The sequence below is a fragment of the Natator depressus genome, chromosome 8, assembly GCF_965152275.1.
Source record: "Natator depressus isolate rNatDep1 chromosome 8, rNatDep2.hap1, whole genome shotgun sequence".
Taxonomy (NCBI): Eukaryota; Metazoa; Chordata; order Testudines; family Cheloniidae; genus Natator; species Natator depressus.
The window spans coordinates 7,011,014-7,037,936 of NC_134241.1; the positions used below are offsets into that span (position 1 = coordinate 7,011,014).

The 26,923-nt window shown below is 53.0% G+C and overlaps 1 protein-coding gene across 1 annotated transcript in view; it reads right to left on the reverse strand.

Annotated features, from left to right (window-relative positions):
* Positions 1–6,029: 6,029 nt before the first annotated feature.
* SLC6A7 (solute carrier family 6 member 7) overlaps positions 6,030–26,923 on the reverse strand; it is a 29,647-nt gene continuing 8,753 nt past the window's right edge. Inside the window, exons 2-14 of the mRNA XM_074960302.1 lie at positions 26,432–26,615; positions 24,854–24,985; positions 22,855–23,089; positions 21,225–21,363; positions 20,540–20,674; positions 19,450–19,553; positions 18,522–18,646; positions 16,021–16,133; positions 15,801–15,932; positions 15,131–15,230; positions 14,494–14,594; positions 12,266–12,433; positions 6,030–7,989 (exon numbers count right to left, since the gene is read on the reverse strand). Of these exons, the coding sequence (XP_074816403.1) occupies positions 7,780–7,989; positions 12,266–12,433; positions 14,494–14,594; positions 15,131–15,230; positions 15,801–15,932; positions 16,021–16,133; positions 18,522–18,646; positions 19,450–19,553; positions 20,540–20,674; positions 21,225–21,363; positions 22,855–23,089; positions 24,854–24,985; positions 26,432–26,615 (1,878 nt within the window). The 3' untranslated portion in view covers positions 6,030–7,779. The remainder of the gene's footprint in view (positions 7,990–12,265; positions 12,434–14,493; positions 14,595–15,130; positions 15,231–15,800; positions 15,933–16,020; positions 16,134–18,521; positions 18,647–19,449; positions 19,554–20,539; positions 20,675–21,224; positions 21,364–22,854; positions 23,090–24,853; positions 24,986–26,431; positions 26,616–26,923) is intronic.

Sequence of the window (26,923 nt, forward strand, 5' to 3'; positions counted from 1 at the left end):
CGCTGCACTGGTTCTACCAGCAAACGCACCCCAGCTGGCCAGCGAATCGGTTCAACTCCCTGCTTTGCTGCCCTAACCGCCAACTCCCCCGGCCAATCAGCCCTCGCCCCGTTACTTAGTTCCCTCGCTGTTAGCCAATCAGCTCTCGGTCTCTTTCTCCTCTACCCAATCCACTCCTGGGTGCCCTCGCCCTCGCCCAATGGCGGGGGGGGGGGCCGGGGCAATAAAGCTGCACGCTGACGCCTCCTTTTGGGTAAACAGTGTCAAGGTCAGAGCACGTCGTTGGCTGCAGCCGTAAATCTTTATTGCATCCCCCTTCCTAGGCCCTGCCAGAAACGGAACTTTCCATAACCCATCCCTTTATGGTGGGCCGCTAATGATTAACTCCGCTGGTGCTGGAGCGCCCCTGGGCAGGGGGAAGGGAGGTACGGTAAAGGAGGGGGTTGCTCATGCACAAAATATAGGCATCCGTCTCTCTTCCAGGGCACAAGCTGCATCAGGCAGGAGGGGGGATGCTTTGCCTTTGGGGAGACCACGCCCCACAATTCAGTGCCCCTTAGAGCGGAGTAGGTAAAATCTCTGCGCCGCTCCCCCCGCAACCTAAAACGCTAAATAGGCCGCGGTCATCTGAGGGAGTTATTCCTCGGGCCCCTTCCCCTCCGCGTTCACAGCCCTCTTCCAGCACACCAGCCGGAGGGCTTGGCCCTGGTGCACCTCCCACCGGTGCCTGGAGCCTGTGATTTCAAGCGGATGCTGTCCTCCAGCCGGCCATGAGGCAGGGGTCACATTGCAGGGAGCCCAGTCCATGTCACAGGGAGGAGGCAGGCGCTGGCTGGGCAGCGACTATGCAGGCAGCAGCCATGGTGTGCACAGCGACAGCTCACCTAGAGCCGGGGGACTCCTGACAAGAACACCAGGGTCTGCCTCAGCGCAGACAGGACAGTGCCAGTGTCTGTAGTTCCCTCCGGGAGGCCCATCAATGCAGAAAGGAGATGATTGAATTCGTATTTCAATGTAATGCTATCTTATCCCCGCTTGTGTCCGTTACCGTAGCATCCCGCAGCCCCAGACACAGAGCAGGACCCCGGTGCGCGGGGTGCTGTACAAACCCAGAACAAAACAACGGTCCCTGCCCCAAAGAGCCAACAGTCTAAGCCAGGGGTCGGCAACCTTTGAGAAGTGGCGTGCCAAGTCTTCATTAATGTAAGGTTTCACGTGCCAGTAATAAATTTTACATTTACAGGGGCCCCCAACAGAACCCTAGACTGGCAGCGGGCTGAGCGGGCCCGCGGCCAGGACCCCAGCTGGCAGGGGGCCGGACGGCTGGAACCCCAGACCGCCAGAGAGGTGAGCAGGGCCGGCGGCTGGTATCCCAGGCCGTTAGCAGGCTGAGTGGGGCCGATGGCCAGGACCCCGGCTGGCAAGGGGCTGGCGGCCGGAACCCCAGACCGTCAACGAGCTGAGCAGGGTGGCGGACAGAACCCCAGACCGGCAGCGAGGTGAGCGTGGCCGGCAGCTGGTATCCCAGGCCATTAGCAGGCTGAGTGGGGCCGATGGCCAGAACCCCGGCTGGCAAGGGGCTGGCGGCCGGAACCCCAGACCGTCAGCGGGCTGAGCAGGCGGCCTCCGGTCTGGGGTTCCGTCCGCCGGCCCCGCTCAGCCACTGCCGGCCAGGCTTTCCATTCACTCAGGCCAGCAGCGGGCTGAGTGGGGCCGGCAGCCGGGACCCTAGCTGGCAGCAGCGTGCCAGTAAATATTGGCTCGTGTGCCGCAGGTTGCCGACCCCTGGTCTAAGCAAATGTCCCGCTCTCTTTGGAAGAACAGCATCGCTAGTCTCACAGCGCCCTCTGTTACTGCATTGCCTTGGGCCTGAGCCCAGAATCCACGCATTGCTAGGCCAGGTTGCCAGCAACTGTGTCACACATGCAGCTGGCTAGGAAGCATCCATTTCCTTTGCCCGAGATGCTGCAGATTTGCCATGTGCCATGAAGCAGTCCGTGTGAACGCAGCCTGGTTCTCTAGCTGCCACAGGGAAAGGAAGGCCAGGGGAGCAGGACTAATCGCGGTATTGTTGGAGCAGAGCATAGACAGTGAGGATACCAGCTGTCTGCATGGAGAGGAAATAGGAGAAATACCAACCAGAGCCACACCGGAGCTAAAGCTATTTTAGTCTCCAGGGCTGGGAGCTGCATGCTGGGGACCTGATCCTGGGAGGGGCTGAACCCCCTCAAATCCCCAGTCAGCTCAGTGGCAATTCATAGATTTCTAGAGTTTAAGGCCAGAAAGGACCAAGCTTATGCCTAGATTGCCAGCACCTCAGGGCAGGGCCCGTCTTTTTGTTCTGTGTTGTACAGCGCCTAGCACGACGGGGTCCTGATCCGTGACTGGAGCTCTTAGGTCTTTTGGTAACCCAAATAATGAGAATTAGCTCATGTAGCCTGGCCTCCTGTATATCCACAGGATAGAATTTCACCCAGTTTCCCCAGTGTTGAGCCCCACAACTTGTGTCTGACCAAAGCCTACCTAGCTAGCTTGGGGCTCTGTGCTGGCACCCAATGCTGCCCCTCTCCGGCTCGGTGTCTGAGCTGCAGCAGCCATGCCGGGATTAGGCAGGGAGGCGAAGGGAAGACCCTCACTGCTGGGGCCCCTCAGTCTCTGGGCATCGAGAGGAGGATTGTGGAAGTGAGTCAGATGGAGTAAGTGTGGAAGGCTAGACGCACGAGGAAAGCAAATGGTGACCCAGTGGAAAGTGGGGCAGGGTGGCCCTGACACTGAGCCACCCTCCCCTGAGTCGCTCGCTCTGGGCACCAGGTGCTGACTGTTGCTGGAGGGGCGGAGAAGGCAGCGCAGGACATCGGGGTGCTCTGGGGTAGAACAGGTCCCAGCTGTCCTCAGTATGGCGTTCCGCATTCACTGGGGCAGGCAGAGGGAGCTGTTAGACAGGACAGCAAGAGCCATTCGAGCCCTTCCCTGGGCTCTGAGCTGAGGGAGATGGCACATTGACAGGGGAAACAATTAGCAGCGTCACCTCCATTAGGCACCAGTCATAAAGGGGAAAAGCAGTGCTCCGAGTGGGGAATAGCTGCGTCTCTCTCGAGTGCCCACCATTAACCCAGCCTCGTGTGCACACGCAGGACGAGCAGCCGGCCAGCGCGGGAATGTCTCGCTCCCAACCGCTCGGGGCTCGATCGCTGCCAGCCGCAGGTGCTGGGATACCTGGGACTCCAGAGGGAGGCAAGAGCTTTATTTCATCGTAACAGTATTTACACTCATTGTCACGTCCCCCTGTGTGCGCACCCATGGCCATGGCCACGCCAGTACACGTTCGCTGTGGCACTGAGGAAGGGAGCGGCATGTGGGAGATGCAGAAGAGACCCCAGGAGATGCCGGAGTCAGTTATATGCTGTCCCTGGGCAGCGCACGGGTGGGTGGCCGGGAGAGGGTTGTCTATCTCTTCCCAGTCTTCAGCGCAGAAAGGAACTGAGATGAGAGAGGACTGCAGGGCAGGCCTGGCCTCGCTGAGGAAGGGCTTCCATCCTGCTCCTTGGTTCACAGGACTCTCTGCTGGCATCCTGGGAGCTGGCTGTTGTGTGTGGGCAAAAGATGGCACAGCCACTCAGAGAGCACTTTCCCTTTCTGGGCCGGCTCCCCAGCCAGGAGCCTGGATTGCAGGGGTTGCTTCTTGTGTATTTATCTTCTTCAGGGCAAAGGTCCCAGGCGGGAAGTCTGCAGGGCTTTGGTCAGCATGGCCACTGCATGTCCAGTGGGGCAGAGTAGCTGCCCACAACATGGTGACTCGTAAGGCCACCAGTGCTAGAGATTGCATTTAGCAGTAAGCACATGGTACCACAAAACTTTGTTTACCCATGAAAGCCATCTACAATCAAACCCAATCCAGTCCAGGATAAACCTCGGGAACACACAGCCCTTCAAACCCCAGTCCAGATTGCCCTGGCCTCCAGGGGATGCAGTAGCCCTCAGGAAGTGGGGAGGTTCAATTTGGATACACACATGGAGCTGAGCTATTGGAGCTGGAGACAGGCTCAAATCATAAAATCCAGGTCCAGACGGAGACTTTAAGCCCATGTGGGGGTCGCTGGGACCTGGGGCTCAGCTGAGCCCACTGTAATGATAAAGGGCCACTTGCAAAATTCAGCCCTGGGTTCAGAGGTGTTTGGGGCCAGGATTTGGCCCTGCTCCATCTCGAATACAGCCGTGGAAATCAGGGTGTCGAGGAAGAAGTCCAGCTTTGCGAGCTTCCCAGCTGGAAGAACCCCCAAGCACAACCTTACTGGTGGTACGTTGGTGTGTCTGCTTCTGGTCTCTAAGGGTGTGTCTCCCATGGGTTTTTCATCCCTGTGTAGACGTACTCAGCGTCTACACAACTGGCTGTGCAGAGGATCATGAATATGAAAAACAACAGCCCAAGACCCTCCATGGGGCAGCTCTCTGGGTGGTTTTGGGAGATGATGCACTGGGCTCCCTGGCCTCTAGGAAGGAACCGGTAGGTTTGGAGCCTGTGTTCGGGTTTGAGCTCAGGTTAAGGGAGAAGTTTGGGCCCTTCAATGCTGTGTCTGAACCACTGCTCAGCTCGAAGTGGAAATAACCCTCCTCCCCCACAAGGTGGCGTCTAGCCACTACACAACTGGTGCGTTAATAACGCAAGAGCGAGCGAGCTGGGGAGCTGCCCGGAACCAGCCCATTTCAAGCCCAGTGTGCAGTGAAAACAGCACGCACAGAAGGGTGGATCTTCATTTGTTTGCAATGTTACACCAACGACACATGGATACTCGAGAACACACGTCACAGTAGGCGAACACGGGGTACACTACAAACCACCAGGGGGGCAGCTTAGGTATTGAACTGCTGCTCCTTAAAAGAGGATGCCCTGCACCCTCCATACACAACAGCACCGGCAGGAGCTGAGCTGCTGACGCACAGACGCACAAACACACAGTGGCTGCCAGGACCCTGCGGGGGGGGCTTTCAAAGTTGGAAATCACATGACCCAGAATGATTGACGCCCTGGCTACGCTGGAGCAGGACGGGCGAAGTCTGGCGCAGAGAGACGTACCCCGCTAGCTCTGATCAAGCTAGTGCGTTAACAGCACTATGTACCCGCAGCAGCAGGAAGGCCTAGCAGCCTCAAGTACAAACCTGTGGGAGGCCCTCGGCACCTACTGGGGGGCAGCTCCCCCCTCCCACCGCAGCTCATTGCTGTTTTTAGTGCACAAGCTCTGATTGCGCTGACATGGGATTGCAGCCCCAGCTCGAGTGCGGATATCCCCGCACTGCACCGTGGACCTGGGCTTGTGGACTCAGTGTTTCCAAGCCTGCACTTGAGCGTCCACACTGCATTGTAAACCTGGGTTCACAGCTGCTGGACCCGGGTCTCACAGCCATGCAAATGCTTCCATGCTGCGCTACGCAGACCTTCTGACTTGGGTCTGCGGCTTGACCTGCAGCCACGCTGCAAATTGCCAGGGCTTGGACCCACGTCACAGCAGATCGCAGACTCTGACCCACTCCCCTAGCAAGGTTCTAGGATCCAGGTCAGACTGATTTGTGTGTGGACAGAAGTGGGACTTGGGCTCAAACCTGAGTCAGAGCCCAGGCTTAGGTTATGTCTACACAACAAAGAGCCTAGGTCAACTGATGCAGGGTTCAAGCTGTGGGCTAAACATAGCAATGTAGATGCTCAGGCTTGGGCTGGAACCTGGGCTGTGAAACCTGGCAGCAGGGGAGGGTCTCATATCCCGGGCTTCAGCCTGAACCCGAATGTCTACACTGCTCTTTTGACCTCCGCAGCATGAGCCCCACAAGCCCCAGTCAGTTGATCGAGCTCGGAGACTCGCTGCCACAGATTGATTGACTGATTTTTGCTGTGTAGATGTACCCACAGTGCAAAGGTAGACATACCCTCAGACTGCCGGGGGAGGAAGGTGTGGAGAGCTGTGTGTAGCACAGGGTGAGCAGGAGACCTGATTTTATAGGGACAGTCCCGATATTCGGGGCTTTGTTTTATGTAGGTGCCTGTCACCCTCCACCCCCATCCCGATTTTTCACACTTGCTATCTGGTCACCCTAGTGTAGAAATTATAACAGGCCATGTGGGGAGAGGACTTCCTGGAGACTTTGACAAGTCAGGACATTCCTGGAACTTTACTCCATGTCATGCAAGCAATGACTGCCAGTCCAGGATTTTCCTATTACCATGTGAGATAAGGGGCACCCTCCCCCCAAACTTCAATAACAGGGACTACAAGGGAAGGTGATCCGTGCCCCCCTTGAGTGGACTCTGGCACTGGAGGAGAAGAAGTGAGACTGGATTTCTGTCCCTGCCTGGAGAAGACTCTGGAGGCAGCCCCTCAGCATGGGGTCTCTGTGCCCAGCGAGTGGGATCTTGCAAAGAGCCCATGCAGAGAGGTTTTTTCCATTCCTTTCTGTGAAGTTATTTTAGTAACACTTCCAATAGCTCCTCATTCATAATTCACGGGCTAGTCAGCGCAGCACAAGCCCTGCAGCACAACGGACCACCGGTGCCAGAGAGCGCGTGGCTGGTCCTGCTGCAGTCTTCACTCGGCGAGTCAGCCGACCCCTTCGCATTGCAAACATGGAAAAAACACACGTCAAGTGCCCCCCACCCCGGCCTGCACTCTGCTCCCAGGGCTTGTGACTGGGGGGGCACTGCCGAGATTAGACATCGCCCCCTCCCAGCCCCCACTCTGCTCCACCCTGGGCGGGAAGAGGGGAGGGACAGCCACAGCCAGAGGCTCTGCCCCACCACCAGCTGCAGTCCACGGAGGGGTTAACCTGACGCAGCCTCACCCTGAGGTTCTGAATTCAGCTGTGTGAACAGGGGCCCAGAGTGCAAATGGCACCTCTTAAGAGCAACCTGCAAAGGACTGATTTATCCCAGGACCAGGGTTTACCTTTCTCTGTCGTGCACAGAAAGGCCTGTCTGGGGGCGGGTTGGTTTGTTTTATAACATGGGTTTTCTTTTCCCTAGACTTATTTATTAGGAATGGCCACTCTGGTCTTCCCTGGTGTTGCTGGAGGCTCCCAGTAGGGGCGGGACACACGGGCACCATGAGGACTGGTGTTGCTGGAGGACCCCAGCAGGGGCGGGACACACGGGCACCATGAGGACCTGGTTTTGCTGGAGGACCCCAGCAGGGGCAGGACACACGGGCACCGTGAGAACCTGGTGTTGCTGGAGGACCCCAGAAGGGGTGGGACACACAGGCACTCACACCCCTCCACTGACAGGGTGGGGTTAACAAAGACATCCTTTCTCCACAACGTCCGTGCGTCATTGGAGTTAAACAGGCTTAGCAACAACAAACACCACCACCAACTACTAGCCTTGTTCTCCACTGCCTTGCTCACTGATGCCTGTGCAAAAGGAGTGCAAAGTGGGTGCATGTCGCAGTCTTTACACAGGGGTCAATGAGTCATAACTCTGGGCAGAGGGCACCCAGGCAGGGTGGGGCGGGCCTGGAGCAGGGTAAGGTGCAGGCAGCTGGTCCCAGACACTGGAGAGCTAACACACACATTCATTACACAGCTTGCCACACTGAACAAAAATCTCAGCAACACTGGGATTCTCAGCAGCATTCTCCTGGAGAGGCCAGAGCATCCCGTGGGATGCTGGAAGGTCAGCAGCTCGCAGCTGCCTCTAGAAAGGCCTGTTAACTGGCCCGAAGGGCCTAAGTGCAACTGTGCAAGTTCAGGGGTGCAGTCCCCCATTCTCTGCTCCCCACCGGGTTCGTGGCCTCCTCACATCATAGACTCCTCTTCCTCCTCGATCTCCCTGTCCACCTCGATGGCTGTGTTCTCATAGCTGGTGATTCCCCCGTATTTCCTCATGTGGACCATCAAGGGTTTGGGGGACTGGCTGCCGGCCAGGGTAGCCACGTACATGCCGGTTCTGTTCTCCTCCAGAGAAGGGCCCCAGTCCATGGCTGGCCGGCTGGCTTGCTGGATTCTCTGTGGTTGAAAACAGGAGATGAACAGCAGTGTTACAGAAGCACCCGCTAGGCACTAAGGCTCAGTAATGGTGACAGATCACCAGGTGAGCGCTTCAGACAATGCCCCAGCATCCAATGCTTTGGACTAGACTCACTCCATAGCTACTGTCAGGGCATCAGAACCAACGGGGACCATCTCTAGCCAGCCCATAGGGGGCACTGTAATCACATGGGGCACCACACCATCTCTAGCCAGCCCATAGGGAGCACTGTAATCACATGGGGCACCACACCATCTCTAGCCAGCCCATAGGGGCCACTGTAATCACATGGGGCACCACACCATCTCTAGCCAGCCTACAGGGGGTACTGTAATTACACGGGGCACCTGTCCAGACCATCTCTAGCAGCCCATAGGGGGAGCTGTATTTGAGTCTGGATGGAGCAATTGAAGCTCTAAAGGTGCCCCAGCCAGCACTTGTGTGTGGACAAGGATTTGCTGCTGCTCTGAGCCCTGTTCCCAGTGGCTGGGCCTCTCCTTGGACAGTCCCCCTGGCTCACTAGTGCCAGTGCAGCACTAACCCAGCACTGCCATTTCTGTGTCACCTGGCCTGGAGGATGGTGAAATTGCCAGGGAACGCTAGTGCCATCTGCATCGGTGCCCTGCACCGTCGCTGGACGCTGGGAGACTCCCTGGGCGCAGTCAGGCCTAAGGGCGCCTGCGGAGATTCCCCAGGGACAGACCAGCTGCAGAAGAAAAAGGGAACGTCGTCCCTGTATTGAAGCATTCCCCGAGCAGTGAATGACGCTGCGTGCCAGGAGCCAGCGGACTCAGGCCCTGCTGCCTGGGGCTGCTGTGTGTTTGGATTAATGCATCGGGCACTTTACTCACTGCTCATTGGCCCTCCCAGGGGTAAAGGCACTCCCAGGAGCCATGTGATCAGCACCCACACAGGCTGCCTGTCTGCCCAAGTCCTGCAGCAGTGGCCCGGGGGGGGGGGGGGAGAGACACACTCCCTCCCCCTCCAGACCTGCATCTCAAAGGGCTGCTCAGCTGGGCAGCTCAGGGGTCTGAGCTGCTGCACTCTTCCTGTCAGGTTGTGACCTGATGCACCTGAGAACTAATCAGCAGGGTGAAAGGCTTTGGGGGCAGAAGCACTGGGCAGGGGGTGCAAGGAGGAGGAGGAGGGGCTTCCCCCTGAGAAGCAGCTTCCCACTATTCTCCTCACATCTGTGTGATGAGAGCAGCAGGGCTCAGGGGACACCAGTCCAGTGCAGGAAAATCACCACCCACCAGAACTGCCATTGCTTTGATGAGTAATCACCAGCTCGCAGCTGCAAGTGACCAGCAGAAACCTCTGCTTGCACAAGAAGAGGAGGGGCCACTCAGGCACAGAGGGAAGGGATTGGCTGAACCACCCTTCCATTAAGGACTGGAGAGGTCGGGACAGCCTTGTCCCAAGGCATGATGGGAAGGCAGCTCAGTATAAAACCCCTAGCAGTGGTCCAGCAAGCTAGCTAGCAGAGTTGTTTATGGTGTATGGGGAAAGGGGGGGGGGGGGGTCTGAATTAAGTGGCTGTATTTGCTATGATTTGTCCTAGGTGCTGTGGCTTTGCTATGCAGTAAGTAGGGACTGATAGAGAGTTTCCTTTATTTTATTAGTCTGTATTAGAGATTGGGCCAAAGCAAGAACCCAGCTTCATCCCTCTCTTGTGGCCAAAGCAGTAGAGAAGCCTGGATCTGGGTGCAGCTTTGCCACTTGAACCCTCTCAGTTGTGTGTTTTCCTCTGTCAGGGAATGAGGAAGTTCGCTGAAAGAATCAGACCTCCCAAGGCCACTTACATGCTGCTATTTTGGGAGTCAGCTTGGTCATTTAACCTCAAGAAAGCAGGTGTCTGCCTCTCTTTGCAATGGCCTCTGGGAGCCCGGCTGGGCTTCATGCTGATATAGGGCACAAGTGAACTAGCATCCTGAGCTCTAATCCTACTCCCTAGGGGGTGTTTGTTGCCCAGAGCCCCCTGTCTCTGCCTGTGGGCAGGCAGGAAGGGTGTGGGCTTCTGGGGTGTGTTAATGGAGTCAGAAAGGCTGTTGCTATGGCTCAGTGTTATCTACAACAAGAATGTAGCTCCTGTCAAGAGGGAGGAAGAACGCTGCGAAATGTACACCACAATAGCAGAATCTTCAGAGCACTGGCCAGGAACAGCTGACTTGACTGACCCAAGCTGCTGCCAAACCTGGCTACCTGAGCCCATCCCAAATGCAGCTGTGGCCCTTTGTAGGAGCATGTGCTCAGAGAGGTTGCTTTTGGGGCAATAGTGAGCCACAAGGGGTAATGGTTATCTGACACAGCAGAGCTGTAAGCATGGACCCATTAAGGCTCAGCATTTGGACAGTTGTGGGGAAGCCTCTCGCCTGACTGAGTTAGGCATTTGTTATTTCTGTCTCTTCCCCTTTTGTTGTTCATCACCATATGATGCTAAAGACCAGGGCGAAGTACTACACTCAGGAAGGAAAAATCAAATGCACAGCTCCGAAGTGGGGAATAGCTGGCTAGGCAGCAGTGCTGCTGAAAAGGATCTGGGGGTTATAGTGGGTCACAAACTGCATATGTCAACGGTACAATGTGGTGGCAAAAAAGGCAAATGTCCCTCAGGGCTGTATTAACAGCAGTGTCCTAGGTAAGACCGGGGAGGTAATTGTCCCACCCTGTGTGGCACTGGTAAGGCCTCAGCTGCAGGGCTGCATCCACTTTTGGGTGCCATGCTTGAAAAATGATGTGGACAAATCGGAGAGAGTTCAGAGGAGAGCAACAAAAATTAGATGTTTAGCAAACCCTGATCTATGAGGAAAGGTTGAAAGAGTTGAGTGTGTTTAGTCTTGAGAAGAGAAGGCTGCGGTGGCATGTAACAGTCTTCACATTTATAAATGGTGGTTCTGTAGAGGACGGTGATCAATTGTTCTTTATGTCCACCAAGGGTTGAACAATAAGCAATCAGCTTAGTTTGCAGCAAGGGAGATTTAGGTTAGATATTAGCAAAAGCTTTCTAGCTACAAGGACAGTTAAGCACTGGAACAGGTTACCTAGGGAGGTTGTGGAATCTCCACCATCAGAGGTTTTTAAGAACAGGCTGGACAAACACTTGTCAAGGAAGGTCTAGGTTTACTTGGTCCTGCCTCATCCCAGTGGGATGGACTAGATCTCTTGAGGTCCCTTCCAGCCCTATGTCTCTATGATCCTGTAACTCAGGGAAATCCTAGGATGAGAAAAGAGAGGCTTGAGAGAGCTGTATATGGAAATCTGTAGCACCTCTTTAGCTGTAGCCTCTGCCATCAGAACTTCACTTTCCTGAGGCAAATCCACTGATTTACACTGGTTTAACCGCATAGCCTGCTATATTAATGTCACAAAACGCACCAAGAGGTGCGAACACACATGGGTCTGTGGCCTGCTGTCCGCTGTGCAGCATGCACCAGGAATCCACCTACAGCTATCCCCAGGGACGCCCCGGTGCAGCCATCCCCCCTCCCTGCACGTGGGCTGCATTCGGAATCTGTGCACAGGCTCCGTCCACGCGTGAGCCATGAATAGTGATATCACCATGTGTTGCCATAGGGCCTGGCAAAGAAGTGAGGCGGGGCCTGTTTCCTCTCTGGATTATCATTCCCGTTCTACATCCCAAATAAGCATGACTTTGTGATGTCCCATGCAAACCACTAGAGGGTGCCACACACCCTTGTAAATACACAGGAATAAGCTGTCATGTACACCAATTCTCAGGATTCGTGGACAGGGAGAGTGGGATGGGAACCCGTGCTTCCGAAGTGAGGCCTTTGTCCTTGCTGGGGCAGATGCATTAAATCCATTCTGCAAAGGTTAGACAATATGGGTATGCTGGGGCCCTCAACTCCAGACCAGGCAGAGCTTGTGGGGGAGCTAACAGGGTGAGCCTGGAGAGCGGAAGGATTGCCCTAGACAGGCTGCAGTGACAAGCCACAGGTTGAGCAGGCCGTGAGGCAGCCCAGTCTGACATGATGCTCAATTCTCAGCCCTCACACCTGGGAACAGCCCAGGAGCTAGCCCCCTTTGACCTATGGCTAGAACGAAGACTCCAAAATGAGCAGGAAGGGGGTTGTCTTTTACCCAGCATGACCAAAGAGCAAGATTTCATGGCACAGAAAACCAGTATCTAGCAGTGGGGAGAGCTGGGGAACGCAGCCAAGGGAAGAAACGCCCTGGAGGGGTAGAGTCCCCTCCCTTTTTACAGGCTGCCGCCCACGTCCATCTGCCACTTACCTCCCACAGCGTCCCTTCTTCTCTGAGCACCGCGACCACCATCCCTGCGGGGATCATCAGGCAGGAGAACAGCCCCATCAGGATGCCCAGGACCTCAGCCCAGTATGGGAAACGGTAACTCCCATACTCTGAGGGCTGGTACTTGACTATATTGTACACCAGCAGGGCCTGCAACACAGGGAGAGAGTCAAAGGGCTGAGTCCTTCCTGGGGCTGTGTGACACAAGAACCCCTCAGTGCCAGCTGGCCAGAGGGTTACAGGAATGACCTGATTCTGGGATGCACATTCTGGTTCACCAACATCATGTGAGCTCTCAAATGAAAGCCAGGGTCACACCAGTCACTAATCTCTTTGTGAACTGTATGTACAGGTGCTATGCAAGGAGTTATGTGTGCACACAACACGGCCAATACATTCTTATTTTGTATCACAGCAGAGGTGGAGAACCAGGTTTTCTGCCAGATGAGGTGTTTATTCACCTGTCCCTCTGTTGACTAGACAAGATGGGTAAGGGAATATCTTTTATTGGACCAACTTTTACTGGTGAGAGAGACAAGCTTTGAAGCTACACAGAGCTCTTCTTCAGGTCTGGGGAAAGTATGCAGGGTGTCACAGCTAAACACAAGTCAAACAAAGAGTTTAGCATAAGTAGTTAGCACATATTCTAAGGGCCCATTCAAGGTGAAGTGGCCCATTTACACCTCTGCAGTCATAGGACAAAAAGGGGGAGGGGGCTAGTGGGTTGCAGATTGTTTTAATAAACCACAAATCCAGTGTCGCTCTTCAGTCCATGACTTGTAGTGTCTAGCAGAGTTGTGAATTTAAGCTCCCAGGCTCGTATTTTGGAAGTGTTGGGCAGATTTCTTTGGAGGCTGAGGACTGAGAGGTCAGATAGAGAGTGATCACTGTCAGAAAAATGTTCTCCCACAGACAACAGGGTGGTTTTGTCTTTTATCATTTTCTTGTGTGAGTTCATTCAAGAGCATAGCAATTGACTGGTTTCCCCTACTTAGGTGCTGGGGCATTTAGTGGGCTGTTGTGATAGGCATATGTGGGGACCCATGGATTTTGACAGGTGTGTTGCGGAGATATGTCTGCAGGTCTGATCTCTGTTGGATGTGAATTAAACATTGTAGCTAACACAATGGATGCCCCTTTACATACAAAATTATTGAAAAGATGTGATGTCAATAAGAGAGCAGCGCACAGGAAACACAAGCCACGGAGGGTTATCCTGTCTCTGAGGATAGACAACAAACTCTGGGGATACAAGTAGAAGTCAAAGAAAACACCCCTTTATCCTGCCCCTAGTAGGTAAATGGGCAGTGCTATTACATTCATGAAATCAGGATCGCAGCCCAGCTGGACTGAAGATGTTACAAAAGGCTTTGAGTGAGATAAAATTTATTAGACAGGAGGCTAACCTGATAGTTAAGGTTAGTCTCTAGAAAATGGGCAATGATTTTGTTTCCAGTTTCCTTACTCATGATCACTTGAATCTTGGCGCTTTGATAGTAAATGCATTGCTGTTTTCACTATCAATGTATCTCAGTGCGGTGGTGTGAAGCTAAGTGCTGGGCCTGAGTTGAATCGTACACGCTGGTGTGCGTACTGTTCCTTTGGGGATGGCAGACCTGGTGTTTTTGGGAGTGTTCAATGGAGAAGGGGCTGAATGCTATGGGGAAACGCTTCAAAGGGGGTCAGAGGGTTGGGGCACACCTAATGTTAACCTGCAAGGCAAAGCTATGGCTGGCATAGCCCAGAGCAGAGGGCTTGGGTGGCGATCAGGCTGGGGATGTGAGGGAGCAGACACCCAGTTAAGCACAAGCAAGACTCTCCCATGCTGGCAGCAGGAGGGAAACAAGGTGACTCCCAGACTTAGCTACCCCGAGGACCATCACAGGCCGTCATCCAAAGTCTTCTGAGGGTTTCACACCCAAGCCCAGCCCTAGAACTTAGTGACACCTCCCCCGCACCCAGAACCTGGGCTCCCCAGGCTGGGATGGGAAGGGGCTACCTGGACCCCACCGAGACAACGCAGGTTGGAGACCCATGCTGATATGAGGGTGCAAAGACCATTCCATGCTGCTGGCTGTGAGGGGGAGCCAGGCGAGTTGGGAAAGATTTTGTCCCAAAGGGACTAATCCAAATGGTGCTGAGACCATGACAATGGGGAGTGGGCAGAGTAAGGGAAGCTCAGCAAACGTCGGCAGGGTCACACCAGTTACCATCATCATTGCCGGGGACAGGAACATCCAGCAGGCTTTAAAGTACAGCCCTGGTTGGAAGCCCAGCATCATGTGAATATCCCGGCAGAACCGCTTCATGCCTAGAGAAAGGAGGAGGAGGTGGCATCAGAAACCAGCCAGCAACTCTAGCTGCGGGTTCTCCTGGCGAATCCCTTGGCTCCAGAGAGGCACCCCACCAGCTGTGTGAGCTCAGGGATTGGGCTGTCAGCCACGGGGGCAGAGAGAGCCAGGAGAACAACGGATGTGTTGTTTCTCCTTCTGTATCACGTGACTTTCTCTGCTCTGCTATGAGAGCAAGGAAGGGGTTAAACTTAGGTATCCGCTACCATTGTGATGACACAAATGTCTCTGGCTTGATCTGGAACTTCCATCCAGCTGCATCGACCCTGGGAAGCAGCAAGAGCCTGGAGCTGAAGTGTCTAGCCCTCTGCCATGGGGTTCATCTGCACAAGCTGGAAACTACACCTCCTGCTCCAGTTCAAATGCCCACTGAATGGATGAGTTTCTCCCCCCGCAGCTCTCACTTCCTTCTTCCTCCACAAGCTTTTGCATGAACCTCTAGATGTTTCACCACTTGCCCTGCTCAGGAGAGTCCATGGAGGCCAGTTCCCCTTACCATAGACACGTGTCACCACCAGGCAGGTTGTAATCACCACCACCATGAGTCCAAACCCAGCACTGTAGTCATCCAGCAGGACTAGCCAGTACATACCCCCCTGGAGAGAGAGAATGACAAGCAGCCAGACCCTCAGTGAAGGACCCGTTATCACCAGAGCTGGTCAACAAGCTCCCACCCGTGTTCCCTCGCCTTTTGGGATGAATTCTCTTGTGCCCCTTTCCTGGTCACATTTGGGAGGCTGAGTTTTAGGGGCCTGAATATTCATGGGAAGCGAATGCCAGTATATCCATCCTTTTTGCATGCTCATCCAATCAGGGGACAGAAGTAATGCCACGCCACATATTAGATCAATTGCAGCTTGGATTTTGAATCTCAAGTATGGAATACTCACAGCGAAATGTTAATAAACATGGGCTCTACTGATTAGATAAATTATTCCCTGCGAATGATTCACTCTGCTCTGAAGTCACCTAGCGTCTCCACTCGCACGGCCCTATCTGGTGGGACGCTCCATCCATTTCTCTTCCTGAGCCCCCTCCCACTCAGTCATAGTCACAAATGATCATGGATCTGACAAACGTCCCCCTGTAAATCCTCAGCTAACTGAGCACTCAGACGCCAGTCAAAGTCGACTCTGACAAGCTGGCCTGTGGGAAAGATTGCCTACCTCTGTCGTGAGAATGAGCCCCATCAGGTACATGGCGATACAGATGATGGCTGAGAAAAAAGCCTTCTTGGGCCGCAGGTAATAAGGAAACTCATCTGTCACTGCAGTAACAATGGTCTCCATGAAGGCAAACTGCACATAACGGAAAACAAGCCACCCTAAGCGTGTGTGTCTGTGTGTGGGGGGTTAACGTATAAGGTTCGGCATGCTGTGTCCTTACCTGGCTGTCCAGGCCCAGGGTCAGCAGCATGAAGAAGAAAAGGAAAGACCAGAGTGGAGAAAGAGGAAGCATCGTCATGGCCTGGGGGTACACCACGAAAGCCAAGCCAGGACCTAGGGGACAGGCAGAGGATGGGACAGTGAATGGGATCGTACATCAGACACAGCTGTTACCGCTGGGCAGGCGGAGGGAGTGTGCCAGCCCAGGCAGGGGATGGCACCACTGGGAGAAGGGGGGGGCGGGAGAGGCGTCCTACAAGAGCAGACAGGAGGTGTTCCCATGTGTGGGATCGAGCAGAAGCAGGCAGGGGCCGGCACCGTGGGAGGGGGCAGGAATCCAGCCTCAAGGCTTTTTCATGCTATTTTTTTAGATAAAAGATCACGATTGCCTTTTCTTGATCAGCAAGAGTGTCGCACAGCGCACGGCAGGCAAGGAGAGCCCCCAACAGCGGGCACCTCCCTCCTGCCCGGGAGGTCTCCCCCTGTCACCCACGGCCCTAGGTTTTCAACAGAATTGTACGCTGCCCGCAGCCTGGGAGATGCCCTGGCTGTGGTGGCAACGTCTCCCCAGCAGGGGGCACTGTAGGGGAGGCTACCCAAGGGGGAGCTGCTAAGTCGCTCATGGCTTCACCCGCCTCCCAGTAGGAGGCCCTATAGGGAATCCCTGGCTGGTGGGAGCTCCCAGCTGGAGGAATTGCAGTAGCCTGCGGATGGAGGAGGTCCCCAGTACCTCAGGTCTCCCCACTCACTGCACGAGCGTCTGCCTCCAAGACCCGGGAGGGAGCCAGCATGGAAACGGACGTTAGCCCTTTGAGAGGGGAAGCTGACGGATCACAGCCTCCAGGAGCCACTAGAGCGGGACTCTCCGCCCTGCCTAGTTCCTTATCGCCCCGCCAAGGCCCTGAACGAGACAGCTGAGCATGATGAATGCCCCACTCCCCCCAAACCCACTCGTCTGTATCAAGCTGCCATTGCTACAACAGGCAGCGCTGGCTGGTGGAGCCGCGTGGCTTTATTCAGCCTCTTGTCTGTCACCCCACCACCACCCAGCTAACATTCCCCCCTCTGCCAGCCCCGGGTTTGTCCTGGGAACGACATCAGTGCATGCAGGAGCTCCTGGGACGTCTCACTAAGCACCGAGGGACAGGGTTGTCACTCGGCCCATTCCTGTGGGACTTGTCGCAGCAGCTCCTGCCCCGATGCACTGGGGTGGCTCATGTCTCTCGTAAGGTGTTTCCCCCTGGGCCCCCAGTCAGAAATGGGCTTTGCAGAGAGCCTGGAGGAGCGAGAAGCTGGCTCTGGTTATTGTTTCAGTGCTCTGGCCTGGCTTTGGAGAGCTAGGCTAGTGCCCACAGCTGCATGCTCAGGCTCTGTGTCTCCTGCTCCATCCCTCCATGTGTCAGAGCCTCCCCTCTGTAAGTAACACCATCCCCTCCTCCACCCATGGCCTCTGGGCAGCGCCTGGTCCCCACCACGCTTGGCAAGGAGAGTCCCAGGGGCTCCCAAGCCATCTCTCCTGCATGGCAGAATGAAGAGCTGGCATCACACCACCAAACCGCCCTTCTCTTCCTCTGAGCGTTCCTTGCGTTCTCTGACACCCGCTGTGGTTTTGTTTCAGTGCCTGGCTCCTCTGGTTCCACGGGTGCCCAGGGAGACATATGTCCCACCTGAGCCCAGATTCCTCCCTGGGGCTCCGTGAGGCGGCTTCAGCTGTTTTATCAACCTAGACCCCTTTGTTACAGTCCTACCAGACCAGCTGACACTTGGGCAGCAGCCTGGACTCACTGCAAGGGAAGGAGCAATGGCTCCCTGCACACAGGAAAGGATAAGGGCCTGATGACTGCACCAGAGGAACTGCTCTGGGGAGTTCTGTCTGTGCTCGGAGCTGGAGAAATAAAAACGACTGGGAAACAGCCACCATTAAACGCTGATTTCAGGCCCCATTAGGTGGCCACATAAACTGTGCTCCCAAATCCTGAATTTGCGGCTGGGCACTTAGGCGCCTGCTTCCCCGTTTTGCCCTGGTGAGGGCCCATTTGTGCACGTAATGAAGGCAGCTGCTTCTGATCCCCAAACCATCATCTCCAGGAAATGGCAACTCAGTGGGAGCTTAGGCTGGACTCATGGCGAGGGAGAAGGAAGACCTGGGTTCTAACGCCTCCTCGGCCCAGCCTGCGTGGCCCGCTGTGTCCCACCCACCAATGGAGGATTTTTCCCACCCACCAATGGAGGATAATACCACCCACCTTCATAATGTGCTTTGAACTCCTCCAGTGAATGGCTCTTTATCCATGCAAAGTCTCATGGTTATTATTGTTTTAAACTATCACACCTGAGTCTTATAAAGCACTTATAAGCCCGTCCCCTCTGCATACACACCCCAACCTACATATATCCCCACACACACATGTATTCACACACACACACACACACACACACACACACATGTTCCCGCTCACACAACAAGAAAAGAGGGAAGGAATTATTATTTTTTGGTCTGACCTGCTTTTGCCACTTGGTTAACCGGGATGCCCAGCTCCTGCGACATGTAGCCCAAGACGGAAAAGATGGCAAACCCGGCCAGGATGCTGGTGATGGCATTGCCCAGGGTGACTATAAATGTATCTCTGCAGAACAGACAGCAGCTGATCTGAACGTGTCCCCATCAGAGCCTGAAGAGACTGCACTGCTGAGAGCTTGCATGGTTTCCAGAGGAGATAGAGGAGGCAGCGGCTGACTGGGGAGGGGCACCAAGAAAAGACCCACTTTGGGGGCACAAGCTGGCTTTCTGCGCCGAGCTGAGATGGGTTCCCCAGTTAGAGAGGGGACAGGCTCTTTTCTCTTTGCCAACGTCCGCATTCAGGAGCCTGTGGGGAGCTGGACTTACAGAGAAACTAAAAGTGCGGAGATGACACTGGGCAACTTCCCCACCTGTTTTGGGTTTTTATTACGAATATCAGGGAAAATCAGTGGTGGAGGGCAGCAAATTCAGCTGGTTCTCAGCTCAGCTCGGCTGTGAAACACCCCTCTCAGCACCGGACAAGGCAACCCGTTCCTCAGCATCTGCTCGGGGCTGGAACCAGGCTAGGGAAAGTGGCACTCAGTGCCTGGCTCGTGCCAAGACAAGGGCCCCTCCTGCATGCAGATGAGGATGCAGGTGTCTCTCCTTACAGGTTGCCACTGGGCTCCATGCATCCCTATCTTTCTGCTTGTTTCTTGCCTGCTTCCTTCTTCTTATCCACCTTATCCTGACCCATCTGTTCCCTTTAAAGAGACAGTTGGTGCTTACCCGTTGGTGCCCCATGATATGCAGCTTCCATTCCGGGAAGAGAGGTTGTAATAACTCTAAGGACCCAGGTCAGTTTGAACCCCACTGTGATTGTCACCCCGAGACTCACCTCCATTTCCTGTGTGAGGACTGGAAACCCACCTGTAAATATTCTGGTGGAAGGTGTTATAAGACGCAAAAGTGAGCAGTCCCCCGAAGCCCACCCCAAGGGAGTAGAAGATCTGCAGAGCCGCCTCTATCCACACCTGGGAGGGGGAAACAAGGAAGAAGAGCTCACTGCACCAAAAGGAGTGCAAATCTCAGCTCCACTCTCAAGAAGAGAGTGCTTTCCGGGCGGGATTCCCTCTGCTCCAGACGGACATGCTGACTCCTTTTACTGAGCATATCTCCACTCTTTGTCTGCATCGCCAACACTGATTCCATCCAACACGGGTCTCTTAGAGTCAAGTGAGGGCAGTTCCCATGGTCCTTCGCTTCTGGGCTTCCTTCACAGAGAACTACCAAATGCTCCAGTGGACTCCAGCCCTGACCTGGTGCAACCACCTTGGGCAGGTGTTTGGAGTCCATGCTTGGACTTCTCCACCTGCTCTGAAATGGAGACCCCATCGGATTTGGAAGTACCGACATGGAGGAGGGAATTCAGTCTAGTTGCTTATTGATTACCCTAGGCTGCTCCACCAATGGGCCATCACCCTAAGGGAGGGAGAAGGGAATCAGTCCAGGGGTTTCTGCACTGGCCTCCAACCAAAAAGCCAATGGTGGAGAAGAACTGCATTTGGCCTCTTTGTTCGGGCATGCTTGGGCTTCTCTTAAAGTGCAGGCTGTCCTGGGCTTCCTAACAGCTGCTATTCATGCTGCTGATGTGTTTGCCGTACTTTATGCTGTGCGGTGAGATCCTGGTTGCAGGGATCAGGCTGGAAATGATTTCCTAGGTTTTCTTTCCTACTTTCAAAGGCAGGAAATGATTTTGCATCTTGTTTGCATGCCAGTCAGCTGGTAAGAGTGTTAATTAGAGCCATGAATAACCAGATTGACCTGCCGTGGCATTAAATGTCCTTATACAATGGAAGCTTTTCTTTTACACACATGTCAGATTTGGGGATTTCCCTGTTTCACAGCTCTGCTTTGCTTGTCATCATCACTTGAAAGCAGCGGCCAAAAGACTGGATCCCAGCCTGATCCAAGTAACTGAACCCCACAGTATATTAAAAGTGCCCTGTCCCCTTCTCACCTTGGAAGACAGCAGGTGATCAAACTGGGGTGTGAGGTAGAACTTGATTCCTATCCAGGCCCCCTCCAGTGTCACACCACGAATGAGCAGCATGATCAGGATGAAGTAAGGGAATGTGGCAGTGAAATACACAACCTGAGGGAAGAGCAGATGGATCTGAGTTGAAGCTTCAGCAAGACCTTCTCTTAACCGTACTGACGCACAGGGGATCTCTGCCCACTGGACAGTTCCGGAGTCACTTGCAGAAGAGGCGTGCCCTTTGGGGAGCGTCTCTGTTCAACTAAAAGTCTGCTTTATCTTGCACCTCACTGCTGTGTGGGTTTATGATGTGGGCAACGCAATGTTGGATGGGTCACTGTGGTGTATCCATGCAATTTACTGTGGCACACGGCCATGCTAATTCCATCGGAAGCAGAGTTGTGTCATTAACTACATTCTAGCCCTGAATAGTGGGCAGGCATTTGATGATCTGCAAACTACCACCCTCTCCAAATTGTGCCTATTGATAGCCATTGTATTTAGCAAGAGAGCTAGTTATTCTAATTGATATTTCCAAGATATATATACACAGCCACACACACACAAATACTGTAGATCACGGAAAATGACCACTTAACCTCGCCAGGTTCATTCTCGTGAAGCAAAAGACAGGGGGCTGCAGGAGGAGAATGACTCCTGGTCTTACCTTGCCGGAGGATTTGACTCCCTTGAGGATACAGAGGTACACGATGACCCAGGAGAGCAGGAGACACAGGCACAGATTCCAGCGGATTCGCCCAGGGTCCCCGATCCCAGAGCTGCCTTGGATATGCAGAACATAACGACTAGGGCAAAAGGAGAGCCATTAATAAACAGGTAGCATCCTCCCTTCAGCAATGTGCCAGGGACCAGAGCTCCTGTCTGAGAGCCCGTACTTTATGCTGCAGCACCTTAGAACCTGGATCTAGCTTTGACTCTGACAATAAAAATGATACTGAAAATCCCTTTGCGCAAGGGCAGCCAAGGGTTTGATTCCTTGGGGGGGGAGTTAATTCCTGACCACACGTTAATGAACTGAGAGATCCCCAGGGAAAGGCTGGTTTTTAGCTTAACTGTCTCAATCAACACAAATGAACTATTTTGAACATAAGAACATAAGAACGGCCATACTGAGTCAGTCCATCTGGCCCAGTATCCTGTCTTCTGACAGCGGCCAATGCCAGGTGCCCCAGAGGGAATGAACAGAACAGGGAATCATCAAGTGATCCATCCCATCGTCCATTCCCAGCTTCTGGCAAACAGAGGCTAGGGACGCCATCCCTGCCCATCCTGGCTAATAGCCATTGATGGATCTATGCCTACATAGGCTACATGTTCCATTTTCACAAGCCCGTGTAAATTAACCCTTCTGCTGGGTCACATGATCATTCCATACCATGGGAGACTCCAACATGGCCAGAGAGTGCAGAAGTTCTTGACCTCGCAACTGAGAACGTCTCTCCCACACCTGCCCCCTGCCAGAATGGGCACTTAGGGTGGCATGAATTTTCTATGGGATGGTCACCCAAGTGTTTGGACCCTCACTAGCTACCAAGTGCTCTGTGCCTGGCAGGGTGGAACGGGCACATTGTAAAATGACATCCAGGGGTTTTGTACAGCCACAAAAGCTATTCAAATATCAGCCTTAAAGAGTCAAAGAAGAGAGAGAGAGACACACACACACACAAAGAGAATGACTGCATTTAAAATAGACAGTAGAACTGTCGCTAATGGTCATCCACTAACCAGGGTCACCCATCCTATGTAATGGCTAGTGAAACTTCAGTCCCTGCAAGTGGTTAATCTCGTCTGACCATGCAGCCGCCTGTCAGAACAGCCAGCAACATAGCCAGGCATTTGGTGGCTAACAGGTTCCACTGAATCAAAAATACACATGGAACCAAGGCCGATTACACACAGACAGGACCAAACCCAGGCCCCTTTTGCCCATAACCACATGCCCCTTCCACCTAAACTACAGCTTCCTGTATCTGTGAGTAAATAACAAACTGTTAGATAGTGAAGCCAGCCATGAGAAGACGCCATGATCCCAGGTGCTAAGCTGGCATATAACATATACGACCACTGTCTCAATGCAGCGACGCAGTCCAGGTTGTGCAGACACGCTGGATAGTGCTGATGACAACAGCCGCACGCCTCATCGTGCACTTGGAGAAGGCGGGTGCCCATCAAGCCATAGCGTGTGTGTTGCAGACCCATCGCCATGGTTCCTACACCAGTCTCACTCACTCCAACCCCCACCCTGCTCTGCCACGGTCTCTGGCTAGCCTCCTTACTTCCAGTACTCCTCGCTCGGGCTGACGGTGTTAGTGATGTTGAATGGGATGGCAGCATTCCCTGCCTTGATGACCTGGTGATCCAAGCAGAGGTCGGTGTTCCACCAGTTGCCGCAGTGCTCCCAGGGCAAGTTGCTTGTCAGGGACGCGAAGAGGTAGAAGAGCACGTAAGCAATGATCATGTTATAGTAAATGGCCACCAGAGAGACAATCAGGATCGTGCCCATTCCAACACCTAAGGGAGGGGAGACGTAAACACAGCTCAGTGTGACGGCAGAGAGACACCCCCCAGTCATCTCTCCCAGGTGCTGCTTAGCTACTGCAATGCTACCACAGGCATCCTAGGGGCCCAGTCCTTGGTACAAGCAGACCAGCTGTTAGGAATCTAAAATGAACCTTAAACCACAGCCATGAGCTAGATCAAAGCAGAGCTGCTAGGTTATTGTGCAGGAAGGAACAATAACCCACCATAGCGAGGGGGATGTTGCATGAGACCATCAAGGATCTGCTAACAGGCTCATTGCTTTCCTTGCTTTTCCTGGCTCAGGCCTAGAGCCGAGAACTCTGCTCCAGCCACGTCTGAGCCTTTCCTCCTGAGATCGCTTTGAAAGCCACAGGCACTGGTGCAGAAATGTGATAGATCTATGCAAGGGGGAAGCTGCCTTCCAATGGGGAGAACTACTCTAGTTTCCTGTAGACAAGTGTCAGCCAGAGAGACTCCTTTTCCCTTGTCAGAACTCCCTTTCCAAAGCTTAGCAGTGGATTGGGGGTTTGCACTGGGTGAGAGAAGTAGCGTATATGCGCATACAGACCTTATATAAACTTTAATGATTTTTATATCTTAAATGAGTTTCATCTTGAGCAGTTTTTAGGTAACTTTTCTCTTTCAAGATGAAACTTTCAGAGCTGTGTTTGCCTTATGGCCCAGCCCCTGTATACCCAGCTTGTCTTATTTGCATGAAGAATGATGGCATCTGATCATAAGATGTTCACGTTTATTTTTACTTTTGCTGATGGATGGACATTGAGTGGCTGGTTGTTGCCTAGAGTCTTTTCAAGCCATTATTTTTATAGGATTTGGGGTCAAACTTTCCATAAAGTGGTGACATAATGTCATCGTAAGTTCTTTTCACCCAGCCGAGGCCATGTCAGCCTTCTCAAAAGTAATCGTATGTTCTCTACGTTTGATATTTGAAGGAGTGGAGGGCGGCTGTCACAGACGTACAGCCTCTGTGGTAGGCAAACAGTGAATATTTTTTAAATTGCTGGCTTAAGCAGGACTTTTCTCCAAATTGACACTAGCTAAGCATGATCTAACTCGAACCTGACTGGAGCAAGTTGCATGGCCATGCAAGAATTGAAATTGAAGGAAGGATCTTTGGCACTGAGGTTGAGGTTCAGTCATTAGATAACAATTTGGTTTCAGTGTCAAAATATTTAAAGAGCACCAAGTTATAGATTCGATTGACTTTGGTGAAGCTTGTTAGCTGGGCTTTATAATGAAGTGGACAGTCAGCTCCTTAGATGCTGTCTTAGAATTTAAAAGGGTTGATTACTTGTTGCATTCATCAGATGATTTAACTAAATGATGAGTTAATTACAATCCAATATTGAAACTAATGTGTTGCTTTGACCTTGATTTGATGGCTGCATTGCTTTATTCTTAGGTTAGTTTAATATTTGTAACAACAGCTTAGCTGTGGTGATGTCCTCTTGATATTTATTTTTGTTTAATAGTTGTAATAAAATTTATGAAATTGACACTGAGTCACATTTCTTTCTGGAAGTAACGTGGGTCCAGAGCCCTGGAGGACCTGGATGGATAGATGCCAGCTAGTCAACCTAAAAGCCTGACTTGCTCCCCCTAATTAGCTTGTAGTTCTCACAATTGCCTTAAAGATCAAAGGATGGCAATGCTAACATGTCTCACCATCAGCCCTCTGTTATGAGGGCAGGAAGAAGGAGGGAGGAGAGAGCAGGATTGGGGTTCATCACGCACCTTTAAAGAGTGGGCTTATCTTCCAGACTGCAAGTGGCCCCAGGCTGGAGAACTGGCCTAGTGAGAGCTCCATGAAGAAGATGGGGATACCACATATTGCCAGCATGATGAAGTAAGGAACAAGGAAAGCTCCTGTAGGGGACAAAAAAGGCAGGGAGGGTGAGCCTGGAGCGCTGGTGCTGGGACAGGAGATTAATACAGTTTTATAAAGCTCCTGAAACATCTCAAAGTGCACAGAGCCAAAGCCTGGAAGGTGATGAGTACCCACCACTCACATTAAAGAGTCAGTGAGGGTTGGGATTGCCTAGGGCGTCTCAAGATTTGACCCTGTATATGTAGGGATCCCTCCCCCCACCACTGCAACACAGTCCTCTCTGCAGCAAAATGCTGTTCCAGCGAGACTAAGCATCAGTTCTTAGGTCAAGGAGTCAACGACTGGGGGAATTTCAGCAGGGAAAATGTCATTATTATCTGCTAGAGTATGGTCAGGACCCCAGGGTTAGCACCCCACGAGTGTGAAAAGTTCTGGGAAAGTTATAGTAAGCACAAGTAAGTCACAGCCTTCATTTTACATCTCTTCTGCAAAGATGGCATCTCCAACAGCAAGGCACCCCTTGGTGTCATATTATCGTGCTAGCTGGATACTGACTCAGCGGGATGCTGCCTGCCAAATCATAACCATTTACTGCAGCGTCCGGGAAATTTATTAGAGGCATTCCAGGACCAGCTCTGACTCTGCTTAGCTTTTGGAATCTGGGGCAATGAGAGCTGGGCAAATAATGCATCAGGAATGGTTTATTTCCTGTCCTTGAACTCTCTGCAAACAGGCTGTCAAATTCTCCAGTTTATTTACTATTCCAAATTACTAGCAAGTATCTCTCTGGAATAATTCTTCATCTGCGGGCTGTTTGCAAATACCCTACTGTGAAGATTTGTGATGATGTGCGGGATGGCCATATCATGGTGGGTCTGATCCTGGAATGGATGACGCATTGTGACCAGACAAGATGCCTAGATGCTGCAAATTTGTTCCATAAGTGAGATGAATACCCGTGGGAAATGTTTGCCAGGATCTACAGAGGTCTGGATTGGACCAACAGCAATGTGAGGTGGCTTTAGAGGTGGTGCCAAAGACCAGGAGGGACTCATAGCGTTTAAGACTATCAAAGCCCAGTCCACATTCCCATTTTAAGGTCTTTGAATAGCAGGCCCCGTGGGGTGCTGTATTGTCACACACAGAGTGGGGGTTCCCAAGCATGCACTGTATATCCTTCTAGGGCATCATCAGATGAAATCATCCTTAGTCCATGGTAAGCCACTCCTGTACTGAGATACCAAGCCTCACAGAAGTGGACTGGTCCACTGAGATAAATCCTAGGCTGTTCCTCCTGACCAGTCTGAAGAGAGACCAGGCAGTTGCAGGGAAATCATCTGAAAGCCAAGAATTTCCAAGTAACTGCAGATTCCCAACCCTGAGAGGGAAGGGGAGAAAGGGACATAAGTGAGGCTTTAGTCCAACATGAGGGGATGGAAGTGGTGCAACTGAACCCATTAAAGAGCGGATGATCGAGCATGTACCTCCCCCATTGGTGTAAGCTCTGTATGGAAACCGCCACACATTCCCCAACCCCACACAGTAGCCAATACAGGAGAGAAGGAAATCCAGCTTCCCGGTCCAGTTCCCCCTCTCTGCTGGGTACTCCATCTCCAGGTCCCCATCTCCTTGGTCGCTGGGGCTCATCAGCAGGTCTGGAATTATGGGCTGACCGAGAAAGAGAAGAAGGGGGAGGAGGGTAAGGGAGTCGGAGAGAAGTAGGCCAGGGAAGGAGAAAGAGAGAATGAATAAATGAGGGGAGAGGAGAGTGCGGGCCGAGACAGGAGAGAGGATGAAACGAGGGAAGAATGACAGAAAGGCAGAAAGGGTTTGTTGTAGAAAGGGAGAAGGTGGAAAGGGAAGAGGTATGAGAAACAGGGTTAGAATTCATGCGGCTGATTCACCAAGACTTTAACCCCAAGGAAGGGTCCCCTAAGAGTCCCCTTATGGTCAGTTCCCAGAGGGCAGGCTGACAC